The sequence below is a fragment of the Tachyglossus aculeatus genome, chromosome 11 (genome assembly GCF_015852505.1).
Source record: "Tachyglossus aculeatus isolate mTacAcu1 chromosome 11, mTacAcu1.pri, whole genome shotgun sequence".
Taxonomy (NCBI): Eukaryota; Metazoa; Chordata; class Mammalia; order Monotremata; family Tachyglossidae; genus Tachyglossus; species Tachyglossus aculeatus.
This window is the reverse complement of record NC_052076.1, coordinates 41,421,270-41,438,092: the sequence shown is the minus strand read 5'-3', so window position 1 is coordinate 41,438,092 and position 16,823 is coordinate 41,421,270. Positions and strand designations below refer to the sequence as shown.

At 42.1% G+C, this 16,823-nt stretch overlaps 1 protein-coding gene across 2 annotated transcripts in view; it reads right to left on the bottom strand.

The window, feature by feature from the left end:
• USP10 (ubiquitin specific peptidase 10) overlaps nt 1–13,060 on the bottom strand; it is a 66,058-nt gene extending 52,998 nt beyond the window's left edge. For both annotated transcript variants that reach the window (XM_038753780.1, XM_038753781.1), the window contains exon 1: nt 12,969–13,060. In XM_038753780.1, coding sequence (XP_038609708.1) covers nt 12,969–12,989 — 21 coding nt within the window. In that variant the 5' untranslated portion in view covers nt 12,990–13,060. The remainder of the gene's footprint in view (nt 1–12,968) is intronic.
• Between the last annotated feature and the right edge of the window lie 3,763 nt (nt 13,061–16,823).

Sequence of the window (16,823 nt, the reverse complement as noted above, 5' to 3'; positions counted from 1 at the left end):
CTTTCAGTACCATGAGGCTTGTGACAATCATCATCTGCCCCAGCTCCATAAGGCCATTACTATTTGCAAAATCAAAATAATGGTCTGCCATCTGAATTTATTACAGACACATGGATTTCTGACCAATAAAACAAACGACGCAACTCCACAATATTCCTTAATCCTGATCTTATTGTTACATCTGATTGTACAAAGAAGTTTCGCTGAAAAAGGAAACTGCAGCACAAGCATGTGTAATCCTTTGGAAATGAACATCTACATTGCTGAAGTGGCACTAAAGTGACAAATGACTGTAATCCCATGGCCCAAAGCCAGCAAATTCTATTACAACAGATTGATCTGTTTTGCACAATACAGAATGCTGCATTATGGTGACAAACATCTAAAGTATAGTTCCAAAACACTTGCCTGTATTTTAATCACTCGTGTTAGAAAGGAAACAATTCTTCTCAACCATTTCTTAAAACTACACCTATGTAACGGACAAAACACTTTCCTGTATTTTAATCACTCGTGTTAGAAAGGAAACAATTCTTCTCAACCATTTCTTAAAACTACACCTACGTAATGGATTACATATATTTGAAGTCCATTCCAGGTTCTAAAAATTAATCAAGGATTTAAATGCAGAATGATAACAATGAAGTTAAGGCAGAAGACTAGGATAGCTCTTCAATTACTTATGTTTGTCATATTTATAGAGAATTAAATCAATCACCAAATTTGGCATTAAATCAGAAACAAGCAGGCATAATTAAAGCTGAGCCTTACACTTTCCTGCAGTGTTTTTAACTGAATGTACTTCCCAAGCGCTTAGTACAGTGCTCTGCACATAGTAAGCGCTCAATACAATTGAAATAATAAATGAATGAATAAATTTACAAAGTGGCAAAAATATAAGATGTGCATACTTCTTTCTACTATTATGTAGTATTGAGGAAGTATGCCACTGCAAAAAACTTTGCCGAAACTAAGCCTCAACGTTTTAGCAGTCAAAAATTTTCACAGCAATTGTTGCAACTCCAACCTTTCAAGGCTTTTGAGAGAGGGTGGGAAATGAGGGCAAAAATGCCTTACAGAAACCCTACAACCAAAACGAAATACATACAATTGCAAACTTATTACATTAAACATAGTACTGACCTCAGTAATTATAAAAATTTTACGCTGAACACATGTAAAAATGCCCAGAATGAATGAAATGAGAATATGATGGATCATTAAGATCTACAAAGCTGCTATGTTTTCATAAGAAGCAAAATAAAAGGGAACAGCCTGGAATTAAAACTAGTCCAATATTTCAGTTTCAAAATACGCGTATCAAATGTAATATACAAAACCAGAAATTGAATCTCATGAACACATAACAAATGTACCTACATGCATAATGGTCTCCTATATTACAAACTTTCTATGAGGCTGCTGCTTTCGAACCCTTTCCTCAAGGAACAGTAATCATGTAAAACTTCCTAAACTTTTTCCTCTTGCAACCTTCTCTATTACACCTTATTCACATTTTCAGTTCTCTTAAAACACAAACGACCCAAAGCAGAAAACTCCTAAATCCAAGGTTGTTATTGTTCAAAAAACTGTAGTGAACTTAATTCAAATGAAACTCAGATGATTATTTTTCTTTAACCATCCATATTTCATTTCCCATAAAATCAATTGTGTCTACAAATATCTCCCCCATTACTAGATCATGAAGTTAATATGAGTGTCTGAAATTGTACAATACTGGTCTAGAACAAAATTCAAAATCAGTAGAGAAGCAGCGTGGCTCAGTGGAAAGAGCCCGGGCTTTGGAGTCAGAGTTCATGGGTTCAAATCCCGGCTCCGCCAATTGTCGGCTGTGTGAGTTTGGGCAAGTCACTTAACTTCTCTGTGCCTCAGTTACCTTATCTGTAAAATGGGGATTAAGACTGTGAGCCCCCCGTGGGACAACCTGATCACCTTGTATCCTCTCCAGCACTTAGAACAGTGATTTGCACATAGTAAGTGCTTGATAAATGCCATTATTATTATTATTATTATTACTACAGAAATCACTTCAAAAGTCAAAATTCACTCAGAATGCTGATTTTCTTTTGTTTTCTTTGAAGTTTACAATCAAACTGAATTCAATATTAGAAAAGAGGAGGAGGCAGATTACCAATGCAAAGTGGCAAACCTTAGAAAAAACAAGTTTATTTTTGAAAGATGGGGTGCTAAAGAAGCATCCATGTGGACAAACTATAAGAGGGGAACTGATAACAATCATGTTTCCTTAAAAGTTGTGTATTTGATATCTGGCATAAAATAATATTAAAAACGTTAAAAAAAAACCATAAGAAACCCAGTGAAGAAAATACAGTTTTCACCTTTACCAAGCAATTCTGGTGATTTACCCGCATTCTCTGAAAGTCAAAGTTTAACATAGTGAGCTTTGAAAACAGTCTGTAGGGTGTTCAATCATTCCAACACCGACTCTCCAATTTGATTATTACCCTTTTGGGGCTTCCTTATCTGTTCACTATTTCATTAAGTCACCATTTCCTATCTATTGACATTTCAATTTTTTTAAGTTTCCAAGCTTTAAAAAGCGTATTAAGATATTTTAGCAACGGTATAATCACTTCCAAGATTCACATGTCGGCAAATCAACTGCCTCACTCAATCTCGACAATCATTTAGATTTTGATCCAGTATAAAGGAACATCTTTTTCCTGGAATAAAGGCCAAGGGAAGCAGCATGGCCTAGTGGGCAGAGAATGGGCCTGGGAGCCAGAAGGACCTGGGTTCTAATTCCAACTCCGCTACTTATCGGCTGGGTGACCTTGAGCAAGTCACTTCACTTCTCTGTGACTCAGTTACCTCATCTGCAAAATGGGGATTAAGACTGTGAGCCCCATGTGGGATAACCTGATACTCTCTATCTACCCCAGCGCTCGGAACAGCACCTGACACATAGTAAGCGCTTAAAAAATACCTGAAAAAAAGACACCATTTCTGTGTGTTGTTTTTTTTTCCTTCTACCCACCTTTTGAATGCATTCCCCCATATCTAAGAGATGAAATGTTGGAATTCCAATGGATTATATTTAACCGCTTTAGTGGATTCGTTATTTGAGGTTAAAGACTGGGGGGCTTGTGCGAAATTCACAAATGAGTCGAATCCAAAGACGTTCCCCAAACCCAAATTTTACCACGGCACTGGTGATTTGGGTTTTGCAGGGCACTCCAACGATGAGAGCCCACTCGCACAAGGACGGTCTCCAGCTTCTCCAATGGATTCTACCGAACCCTACCCACCCCTCGGGGAATCACAACTTCTCTCGGCAGGTACCGGCTATGGCTGAAAAGCATTTCAATCGCATTTATTGGGCACTTACTGTGTGCAAAGCACTGTACTAAGCGCTTGGGGTGCAGCTCCTCTGCCGCTAACCTCCTCACTGTACCTCTTTCTTGCCTGTCCCGCTGTCGACTCCCGGCCCACGTCCTTCCCCTGGCCTGGAATGCCCTCCCTCCACACATCCGCCAAACTACCTCTCTTCCTCCCTTCAAAGCCCTCCTGAGAGCTAACCTCCTCCAGGACGCCTTCCCAGACTGAGCCCCCTTTTTCCTCTCCTCCTCACAGTCTTAATCCCCATTTTACAGATGAGGTCACTGAGGCCCAGTGAAGCTGTGACTTGCCCAAAGTCACACAGCTGACAATTGGCGGAGTTGGGATTTGAACCCATGACCTCTGACTCCAAAGCCCGGGAGCTCACCTCTTCCAAGTGGCCTTCCCAGACTGAGCCAATCTGCCAATCTGTTGCCAATTTGTACTTCCCAAGCGCTTAGTACAGTGATCTGCACAAAGTAAGCGCTCAATAAATACGACTGATGATGATGAGCCCCCTCCTTCCTCTCCCCTTCGTCCCCCTCTCCATCCCCCCGTCTTACCTCCTTCCCTTTCCCCCATCACCTGTATATATGTATATATGTTTGTACATATTTATTACTCTATTTATTTATTTTACTTGTACATATCTATTTATTTTATTTTGTTAATATGTTTGGTTTTGTTCTCTGTCTCCCCCTTCTAGACTGTGAGCCCACTGTTGGGTAGGGACTGTCTCTATATGTTGCCAACTTGTACTTCCCAAGCACTTAGTACAGTGCTCTGCACACAGTAAGCGCTCAATAAATATGACTGATTGATTGATTTCCACTGAGCCACGCTGCTCAATCCAAGTCGGCAACATATCGAGACAGTCCCTGTCCATCCCTTCCTACCCTACCTCCTTCCCCTCCCCATGGCACTTGTATATATATATTTGTACAGATTTATTACTCTATTTTACTTGTACATATTTACTATTATATTTATTTTGTTAATGATGTGCATATAGCTTTAATTCTATTTCTTCTGATGATTTTCACACCTGTCTACATGTTTAGTTTTGCTGTCTTTCTCCCCCTTCTAGACTGAGCCGGTTGTTGGGCAGGGACCGTCTCGATATGTTGCCAACTTGTACTAAGCAGCGTGGCTCAGTGGAAAGAGCCCGGGCTTTGGAGTCAGAGGTCATGGGTTCAAATCCCGGCTCCGCCAACTGTCAGCTGTGTGACTTTGGGCAAGTCACAACTTCACTGGGCCTCAGTGACCACATCTGTAAAATGGGGATTTAGACTGTGAGCCCCCCGTGGGACAACCTGATCACCTTCTAGACTGTAAGCCCGTTGTTGGGTAGGGACCGTCTCTATATGTTGCCAACTTGTACTTCCCAAGCGCTTAGTACAGTGCTCTGCATGCACACAATAAGCGCTCAATAAATACGATTGAATGAATGAATTGTAATCAGGTTGTAGAAGCAGCGTGGCTCAGTGGAAACAGCACGGGCTTTAGAGTCAGAGGTCATGGGTTCGAATCCCAGCTCCGCCACGTCTGCTGTGTGACCTTGGGCAAGTCACTTAACTTCTCGGAGCCTCAGGTACCTCATCTGTAAAATGGAGATGAAGACTGTGAGCCCCCCATGGGACAACCTGATCACTTCTATCTACCCCGGCGCTTAAAACAATGCTTTGCACATAGTAAGTGCTTAATAAATGCCATTATTGTTATTAGGGACTGTCTCTATATGTTGCCAACTTGTACTCCCCAAACGCTCAGTACAGTGCTCTGCACACAGTAAGCACTCAATAAATATGATTGAATGAATGAAATATGACAATGAATGGTGAGGGAAAAGGGGGGGTTTGTTGGCATTTTCAGGAGGGCCCAGGGGATGCCTTCCGTCCCTCTTCTGACGGCCCTGTTTAGGGGGCGGGGGAAAGGCATCAGGGGGCTCCTCATTCATCCATTCAATAGCATTTATTGAGCGCTTACTGTGTGCAGAGCACTATACTAAGCGCTTGGGAAGTACAAGTTGGCAACACATAGGGACAGTCCCTACCCAACAGCGGGCTCACAGTCTAGAAGGGGAAGACAGACAACAAAACAAAATTTATTAACAAAATAAAACAAGTAGAATAAATATGTACAAGTAAAATAGAGTGATAAATACGTACAAACATATATACATACATACAGGTGCTGTGGGACAGGGAAAGAGGTAAGGTGGGGGGATGGGGAAGGGATAATGATAGTATTTGTTCATTCATTCAATCATATTTATTGAGCGCTTACTGTGTGCAGAGCACTGCACTAAGCGCTTGGGAAGTCCAAGTTGGCAACATATAGAGATGGTCCCTACCCAACAGCGGGCTCACAGTCTAGAAGGGGGAGACAGACAACAAAACATATTAACAAAATGAAACAAATAGAATATGTACAAGTAAAATAAATGGAGTAATAAATACGTACAAACATATATGCAGGTGCTGTGGGGAGGGGAAGGTGGTTTACTTGTACATATTTATTCTATTTATTTTATTTTGTTAATATGTTTAGTTTTGTTGTCTGTCTCCCCCTTCTAGACTGCAAGCCCGCTCCTGGGTAGGGACCGTCTCTCTATGTTGCCAACTTGGACTTCCCAAGCGCTTAGTACAGTGCTCTGCACACTAAGCGTGCAGTAAATACGATTGAATGAACGAATGATTGAATGAATGAATGTTGCCAACTTGGACTTCCCAAGAGCTTGGTCAAGTGCTCTGCACATAGTAAGCGCTCAATACAATTGAATGAATGAATGTTGCCAACTTGGACTTCCCAAGCGCTTAGTCCAGTGCTCTGCACACAGTAAGTGCGCAATAAATACGACTGAATGAATGAATGTGGCCAACTTGGATTTCCCAAGCTCTTAGTCCTGCGCTCTGCACACAGTAAGCGCTCAATAAATATGATTGAATGAATGAATGTTGCCAACTTGGACTTCCCAAGCGCTTAGTCTGGTGCTCTGCACACAGTAAGCACGCAATAAATACAATTGAATGAATGAATGAATGTGGCCAACTTGGACTTCCCAAGCGCTTAGTCCGGTGCTCTGCACACAGTAAGCGTGCAATAAATACGACTGAATGAGTGAATGTGGCCAACTTGTACTTCCCAAGCGCTTAGCCCGGTGCTCTGCACTCAGTAAGCGCGCAATAAATACGACTGAATGAATGAATGTGGCCAACTTGGACTTCCCAAGCGCTTAGTCCAGTGCTCTGCACACAGTAAGCGTGTGATACGACTGAATGAGTGAATGTGTTCAACTTGGACTTCCCAAGCGCTTAGTCCGGTGCTCTGCACACAGTAAGCATGCAATAAATACGACAATGAATGAATGAATGTGGCCAACTTGGACTTCCCAAGTGCTTAGTCCGGTGCTCTGCACACAGTAAGCGCGCAATAAATACGATTGAATGAATGAATGAATGTGGCCAACTTGGACTTCCCAAGCGCTTAGTCCAGTGCTCTGTACACAGTAAGCGTGAAATACGATTGAATGAATGATTGAATGAATGTTGCCAACTTGGACTTCCCAAGCGCTTAGTACATATCCACTTTACTTGTACATATCCATTCTATTTATTTTATTTTGTTAGTATATTTGGTTTTGTTCTCTGCCTCCCCCTTTTAGACTGTGAGCCCACCGCTGGGTAGGGACTGTCTCTCTATGTTGCCAACCTGTACTTCCCAAGCGCTTAGTACGGTGCTCTGCACACAGTAAGCGCTCAACAAATACGATTGATGATGATCATCAATCGTATTTGTTGAGCGCTTACTGTGTGCAGAGCACCGTAGCCCCACATGGGACAACCTGATCACCTGATCCCCCGCGCTCAGAACAGTGGTTTGCACATAGTAAGCGCTCAATACGACTGATTGATTAGTACGGTGCTCTGCACACAGTATGCGCGCAATAAATACGATTGAATGAATGTGGCCAACTTGGACTGCCCAGGCGCTTAGTCCGGTCCTCGGCACACAGTAAGCGTGCAATAAATACGCTTGAATGAATGACTGGAAGTGAATGAGGTAAGGCGGGGGGAGATGGGGAGGGGGAGAGGAAGGAGGGGGCTCAGCCTTTCCTCCGGCCGGCGTCCGGCGGGAAATGGGCTCCCATTTCCCGGAGGGCTGTGGGGGGAAAAGCGTGTCCTCCGTGCCGGGGAGGAAAAGGTCAAAGGAGGCTCGTCTCCCGAGGCCCGCGCCACCGGTTCAGCCATGAGGCTGCAGAAAGGACGGCGGGCCTAGGCCGGCCCGGCCATGTGAGCCCGCCCTTCAGTGGGGACCGTCTCTCTATGTTGCCAACTTGGACTTCCCAAGCGCTCAGTACAGTGCTCTGCACACAGTAAGCGCTCAATAAATACGATTGAATGAATGAATGCGCGCTCTCCTCCCTCCCGGGCTACGGCGCGGGGCTCGGCCTCGCCCCACCCACCATTCATTCATTCACTCATTCAATCGTATTTATTCATTCATTCATTCAAGCGTATTTCAATCAATCAATCGTATTTATTGAGCGCTTACTGTGTGCAGAGCACTGTACTAAGCGCTTGGGAAGTACAAGTTGGCAACATATTGAGACGGTCCCTACCCAACAGTGGGCTATTTATTGAGCACTGTGTGCGGAGCACTGCACTAAGCCCTTGGGAACTCCCCCCTGCCTTACCTCCTTCCCCTCCCCACAGCACCTGTATATATGTTTGTTCGTATTTATTACTCTATTTTATTTGCACATACTTATTCTATTTATTTTATTTTGTTAATATGTTTTGTTTTGTTGTCTGTCTCCCCCTTCTAGACTGTGAGCCCGCTGTTGGGTAGGGACCGTCCCTGTATATTGCCAAGTTGGACTTCCCAAGCGCTTAGTCCAGTGCTCTGCACACAGTAAGCGCTCAATACGATTGAATGAATGAATGAATGAAGGTCCAAGTTGGCAACATACAGAGACGGTCCCTACCCAACAGCGGGCTCACAGTCTAGAAGGGGGAGACAGACAACAAAACATATAAAACGAATAAAATAAATATGTACACGTAAAAGAAATAGAGTAATAAATACGTACACACATATATACATATATACAGGTGCTGGGGGGAGGGGAAGGAAGGAAGGCGGGGATGGGGATGGGATAATGATGGTATTTGTTCATTCATTCATTCAATCGTATTTATGGAGCACTTACTGTGTGCAGAGCACTGCACTAAGCACTTGGGAAGTCCAAGTTGGCAACATACAGAGACGGTCCCTACCCAAGGGCGGGCTCACAATCTAGAAGGGGGAGACAGACAACAAAACATATAAGCCAAATAGAATAAATGTGTACAAGTAAAATAGAGTAATAAATACACACATACATATATATACAGGTGCTGTGGGGAGGGGAAGGAGGTAAGGCGGGGGTGATGGGGAGGGGATAATGATGGTATTTGTTCATTCATTCATTCAATCGTATTTATTGAGCGCTTACTGTGAGCAGAGCACTGCACTAAGCGCTTGGGAAGTACAAGTTGGCAACATACAGAGACGGTCCCTACCCAACAGCGGGCTCACAGTGTAGAAGGGGAGAGACAGACAACAAAACAAAACATATAAACCCAATAAAACAAATGGAATAAATATGTACAAGTAAAATGAATACAGCAATAAATCATCAATCGTATTTACTGAGCGCTTATTGTGTGCAGAGCACTGTACTATAAATACGTACACATACATATATATATATACACACACACACATGTGCTGTGGGGAGGGGAAGGAGGTAAGACAGGGGGAGGGGGAGAGGAAGGAGGGGGCCCAGTCTGGGAAGGCATCCTGGAGGAGGTAAGCTCTCAGTAGGGCTTTGAAGGGAGCTTAGAATAGTGCTTGGCACCTAGTAAGCGCTTAATAAATACCATCAAAAAAAGGGGAGGAATCAATCGTACTTATTGAGCGCTTACTGTGTGCAGAGCACTGTACTAAGCACTTGGGAAGTCCAAGTTGGCAACATATAGAAACAGTCCCTACCCAACAGTGGGCTCACAGTCTAGAAGGGGGAGAAAGACAACAAAACCAAACAAATTAACAAAATACAATAAATAGCTTGCTTGGCGGACGTGCGGAGGGAGGGCATCCCAGGCCAGGGGGAGGACGTTGGCCGATAGAGGGACAGGATTGTACATATTTATTACTTTATTTTACTTGTACATATTTATTCATTTTATTAATGTGTTTTGCTTTACACTGTGAACCCACTGTTGGGTAGGGACTGTCTCTGTATGTGGCCAACTTGTACTTCCCAAGCGCTTGGTACAGTGCTCTGCACACAGTAAGCGCTCAATAAATACAACTGATTGATTGGCAGGTTTGTACATATTTATTACTCTATTCATTTTACTTGTACATATTTATTCTATTTATTTTATTAATGTGTTTTGTTTTAGACTGTGAACCCACTGCTTAACAAATACCAATACCATCATCATCATTATTATTATTATTATTCTCTGGGCCTCAGTTACCTCATCCGTAAAACGGGGATTAAGGCTGTGAGCACCACGAGGGACCACCTGATCCCACTGCTGGGTAGGGACTGTCTCTATATGTTGCCAACTTGGACTTCCCAAGCGCTTAGTACAGTGCTCTGCACACAGTAAGCGCTCAATAAATACGATTGATTGATGGTTTTGTTGTCTGTCTCCGACTGTGAGCCCGCTGTTGGATAGGGACCGTCTCTATATATTGCCCACTTGTGCTCCCCAAGCGCTTAGTACAGTGTTCTGCACACAGTAAGCGCTCAATAAATACGATTGATTGATTGTTTCGTTGTCTGTCTCCAACTGTGAGCCCGCTGTTGGATAGGGACCATCGCTATATGTTGCCCACTTGTGCTTCCCAAGCGCTTAGTACAGTGCTCTGCAAACTCCGCACAGTACTCTGTACAGTATAGTACTCTGCACACAGTAGGCGCTCAATAAATACAATTGAATGAATTGGATGAATGACTGGCACACAGTAAGCGCTCATGTTTCCCAAGCGCTTAGTCCAGTGCTCTGCAATCTCCGCACAGTACTCTGTACAGTATAGCACTCTGCACACAGTAGGCGCTCAATAAATACAACTGAATGAATTGGATGAATGAATGGCACACAGTAAGCGCTCATGCTTCCCAAGCGCTTAGTCCAGTGCTCTGCAATCTCCGCACAGTACTCTGTACAGTATAGTACTCTGCACACAGTAGACGCTCAATAAATACAACTGAATGAATTGAATGAATGAATGGCACACAGTAAGCGCTCATGCTCCCCAAGCGCTCAGTCCAGTGCTCTGCAATCTCCGCACAGTACTCTGCACAGTATAGCACTCTGCACACAGTAGGCGCTCAATAAATACAATTGAATGAATTGGATGAACGAATGGCGCACAGTAAGCGCTCATGCTTCCCAAGCGCTTAGTCCAGTGCTCTGCAATCTCTGCACAATATAGCACTCTGCACACAGTAGGCGCTCAATAAATACAATTGAATGAATTGGATGAACGAATGGCACACAGTAAGCGCTCATGCTTCCCAAGCGCTTAGTCCAAGTGCTCTGCAATCTCCGCACAGTACTCTGTACAGTATAGCACTCTGCATACAGTAGGCGCTCAATAAATACAATTGAATGAATTGGATGAATGAATGGCGCACAGTAAGCGCTCATGCTTCCCAAGCGCTTAGTCCAGTGCTCTGCAATCTCTGCACAATACTCTGCACAGTATAGTACTCTGCACACAGTAGGCGCTCAATAAATACAATTGAATGAATTGGATGAATGAATGGCGTACAGTAAGCGCTCATGCTTCCCAAGCGCTTAGTCCAGTGCTCTGCAATCTCTGCACAATATAGCACTCTGCACACAGTAGGTGCTCAATAAATACAATTGAATGAATGAATGGCACACAGTAAGCGCTCATGCTTCCCAAGCGCTTAGTCCAGTGCTCTGCAACCTCTGCACAGTACTCTGTACAGTGTAGCACTCTGCACACAGTAGGCGCTCAATAAATACAACTGAATGAACTGAATGAATGAATGGCACACAGTAAGCGCTCATGCTTCCCAAGCGCTTAGTCCAGTGCTCTGCACAGTATAGTACTCTGCACACAGTAGGCGCTCAATAAATACAATTGAATGAATTGGATGAATGAATGGCACACAGTAAGTGCTCATGCTTCCCAAGCGCTTAGTCCAGTGCTCTGCAATCTCCGCACAGTACTCTGTACAGCATAGCACTCTGCACACAGTAGGCGCTCAATAAATACAATTGAATGAATTGGATGAATGAATGGCACACAGTAAGCGCTCAATAAATACAACTGAATGAATTGAACGAATGGCACACAGTAAGCGCTCAATAAATACAACTGAATGAACTGAATGAATGGCACACAGTAAGCGCTCCATAAATACAATTGAATGAATTGAATGAATGGCACACAGTAAGCGCTCAATAAATACAATTGAATGAATGGCACACAGTAAGCGCTCAATAAATACAACTGAGTGAATTGAATGAATGGCACTCAGTAAGCGCTCAATAAATACAATTGAATGAATTGAACGAATGGCACTCAGTAAGCGCTCAATAAATACAACTGAATGAACTGAATGACTGGCACTCAGTAAGCGCTCAATAAATACAACTGAATGAATTGAACGAATGGCACTCAGTAAGCGCTCAATAAATACAACTGAATGAATTGAACGAATGGCACTCAGTAAGCGCTCAATAAATACAACTGAATGAAATGAATGGATGGCACTCAGTAAGCGCTCAATAAATACAATTGAATGAATTGAACGAATGGCACACAGTAAGCGCTCCATAAATACAATTGAATGAATTGAATGAATGGCACACAGTAAGCGCTCAATAAATACAACTGAATGAAATGAATGGATGGCACTCAGTAAGCGCTCCACAAATACAACTGAATGAATTGAATGAATGGCACACAGTAAGCGCTCAATAAATACAACTGAATGAATTGAATGAATGGCACACAGTAAGCGCTCAATAAATACAACTGAATGAATTGAATGAATGGCACACAGTAAGCGCTCAATAAATACAACTGAATGAATTGAACAAATGGCACACAGTAAGCGCTCAATAAATACAACTGAATGAATTGGATGAATGAATGGCACACAGTAAGTGCTCAATAAATACAATTGAATGAATGGCACACAGTAAGCGCTCAATAAATACAATTGAATGAATTGAATGAATGGCACTCAGTAAGCGCTCAATAAATACAATTGAATGAATTGAATGAATGGCACTCAGTAACCGCTCAATAAATACAACTGAATGAATTGAATGAATGGCACTCAGTAAGCGCTCAATAAATACAACTGAGTGAATTGAATGAATGGCACTCAGTAAGCGCTCCATAAATACGACTGAATGGATGAATGAGGACGAGGCCCAGTGAGGGGCTGAGGAGAGGAGGGCGCGGGCTGGGCTGGAGAAGGAGAGAGGGGAGGGATGATCCGCCATCGTGGAAGCCCAGGGTGAGGAGATTTTTTCCTCAGGCCCCACTGGTTCCGTGGGACTTACCCGGGGTCCGCGGAGGGCCATGTTGGGCCGCTTCAATGGGCCTCCGCTCTCCTTCCGCTCTCCTCACGCCGCCGCCGCCGCCATCTTGTCCCTCGCCAGGCCCACGCTGGGCCCCGCGGCCGCCGCGCCTGCGCACTGGCGGCTGAGGCCGCGGAGGGCGGGAAGGGCGGGCCGCCGCGGGGAGCTGTGCGCAGGCGCGGACCGGAGGCGTGGCGGGGCTCAGTCCATCCATTCATTCATTCGACCGTATTTCTCGAGCGCCTATTCGATCGTATTGATTGAGCGCTCACTGTGTGCAGAGCACTGGACTAAGCGCTTGGGAAGTCCAAGTTGGCAACACATAGAGACGGTCCCTACCCAACAGTGGGCTCCCAGTCTAGAAGGGGGAGACAGAGAACAAAACAAAGCATATTAACAAAATAAAATAAATAGAATAAATATGTACAAATAGAGTAATAAATATGTACAAACATGCATACAGGTGCAGTGATATGTACTTAACAAATACCATTAAAAACAAAACAACAACAAAAACTGGGATTAGAACATTCATCTTCTGACCTCCAGGTCCATGCTTTTTTATATCTACTTCTTAATGTAAATGTTTATAATAATGATGGCATTTATTAAGCGCTTACTATGTGCAAAGCACCGTTCTAAGCTCTGGGGAGGTTACAAGGTGATCAGGTTGTCCCACGGGGGCCTCACAGTCTTCATCCCCATTTTACAGATGAGGTCACTGAGGCCCGGAGAAGTGAAGTGACTTGCCCAAAGTCACACAGCTGGCAATTGGCAGAGCCTACTGTGTGCACTCAATCAATCAATCGTATTTATCATTCATTCATTCATTCGATCGTATTTCTCGAGCGCCTATTCAATCGTATTGATTGAGCGCTTACTGCGTGCAGAGCACTGTACTAAGCGCTTGGGAAGTCCAAGTTGGCAACATCTAGAGCCGGTCCCTACCCAACAGCGGGCTCACAGTCTAGAAGGGGGAGACAGAGAACAAAACCAAGCATATTAACAAAATAAAATAAATAGAATAAATATGTACAAATAAAATAGAGTAATAAATATGTACAAACATATATACAGGTGCAATGATATGTACTTAACAAATACCATTAAAAACAAAACAACAACAAAAACTGGGATTAGAACATTCATCTTCTGACCTCCAGGTCCATGCTTTTTTATATCTACTTCTTAATGTAAATGTTTATAATAATGATGGCATTTATTAAGCGCTTACTATGTGCAAAGCACCGTTCTAAGCGCTGGGGAGGTTACAAGGTGATCAGGTTGTCCCACGGGGGGCTCACAGTCTTCATCCCCATTTTACAGATGAGGTCACTGAGGCCCGGAGAAGTGAAGTGACCGGCCCCAAGTCACATAGCTGGCAATTGGCAGAGCCTACTGTGTGCACTCAATCAATCAATCGTATTTATCATTCATTCATTCGTATATATTGAGCGCTTACTGTGTGTTCTCAATCAATCAACCGTATTTATCATTCATTCATTCAATCGTATTAATTGAGCGCTTACTGTGTGCAATCAATCAATCGTATTTATCATTCATTCAATCGTATTTATTGAGCGCTTACTGTGTGCAATCAGTCAATCGTATTTATCATTCATTCAGTCGTATTTATTGAGCGCTTACTGTGCACTCATGCAATCAATCGTATTTATCATTCATTCAATCGTATTTCTTGAGCGCTCACTGTGTGCACTCAATCAATCGTATTTATCATTCATTCATTCATTCAATCATATTTATTGAGCGCTTACTGTGTGCAATCAATCAACCGTATTTATCATTCATTCATTAAATCGTATTTATTGAGCGCTTACTGTGTGCAATCAATCGTATTTATCATTCATTCAATCGTATTTATTGAGTGCCTACTGTGTGCACTCAATCAATCGTATTTATCATTCATTCATTCATTCATTCAATCGTATTTATTGAGCGCTTACTGTGTGCGATCAATCAATCGTATTTATCATTCATTCATTCAATCGTATTTCTTGAGCACTTACTGTGTGCACTCGATCAACCAATCGTATTTATCATTCATTCACTCATTCAATCGTATTTATTGAGCGCTTACTGTGTGCGATCAATCGATCGTATTTATCATTTATTCATTCAATCGTATTTCTTGAGCGCTTACTGTGTGCAATCAATCGTATTTATCATTCATTCAATTGTATTTATTGAGCACTTACTGTGTGCAATCAATCAATCATATTTATCATTCATTCATTCAATCGTATTTCTTGAGCGCTTACTGTGTGCAATCAATCATATTTATCATTCATTCAATCGTATTTATTGAGCACTTACTGTGTGCAATCAATCAATCGTATTTATCATTCATTCATTCAATCGTATTTCTTGAGTGCTTACTGTGTGCACTCAATCGTATTTATCATTCATTCATTCATTCAATCGTATTTATTGAGCGCTTACTGTGTGCAATCAATCAATCGTATTTATCATTCATTCAATCGTATTTCTTGAGCGCTTACTGTGTGCACTCAATCAATCAATTGGATTTATCATTCATTCATTCAATCGTATTTATTGAGCGCTTACTGTGTGCAATCAATCAATCGTATTTATCATTCATTCATTCAATCGTATTTACTGAGCACTTACTGTGTGTGATCAATCATATTTATCATTCATTCAATCGTATTTATTGAGCGCTTACTGTGTGCAATCAATCAATCATATTTATCATTCATTCATTCAATCGTATTGAGCGCTTACTGTGTTGTGCATTCAATCAATCAATCGTATTTATCATTCATTCAATCGTATTTATTGAGCGCTTACTGAGTGCAATCAATCAATCAATCGTATTTATCATTCATTCATTCATATTTATTGAGCGCTTACTGTGTGCACTCAATCGTATTTATCATTCATTCACTCACTCAATCGTATTTATTGAGCTCTTACTGAGTGCAATCAATCAATCGTATTTATCATTCATTCATTCATATTTATTGAGCACTTACTGTGTGCACTCAATCAATCGTATTTATCATTCATTCACTCATTCAATCGTATTTATTGAGTGCTTACTGTGTGCAATCAATCGTATTTATCATTCAATCAATCGTATTTATCATTCATTCATTCATTCAATCGTATTTATTGAGCGCTTACTGTGTGCACTCAATCAATCGTATTTATCATTCACTCATTTAATTGTATTTCTTGAGCGCTTACTGTGTGCACTCAATCAATCAATCGTATTTATCATTCATTCATTCATTCATTCAATCGTATTTATTGAGCGCTTACTGTGTGCACTCAATCAATCAATCATATTTATCACTCATTCATTCAATCATATTTATTGAGCGCTTACTGTGTGCACTCAATCAATCAATTGTATTTATCATTCATTCATTCAATCGTATTTCTTGAGAGCTTGCTGTGTGCAATCAATCAATCAATCGTATTTATCATTCATTCACTTATTCAATCGTATTTATTGAGCACTTACTGTGTGCAATCAATCAATCGTATTTATTATTCATTCAGTCAGTCAGTCATATTTATTGAGCGCTTACTGTGTGCAATCAATCAATCATATTTATCATTCATTCAATCGCATTTATTGAGCGCTTACTGTGTGCACTCAATCAATCAATCGTATTTATCATTCATTCATTCATTCAATCGTATTTATTGAGCGCTTACTGTGTGCGGAGCACTGCACTAAGCGCTTGGGAAGTCCAAGTTGGCAACATCTAGAGCCGGTCCCTACCCAACGGCGGGCTCACAGTCTAGAAGGGGGAGACAGACAACAAAACCAAACATATTGACAAAATA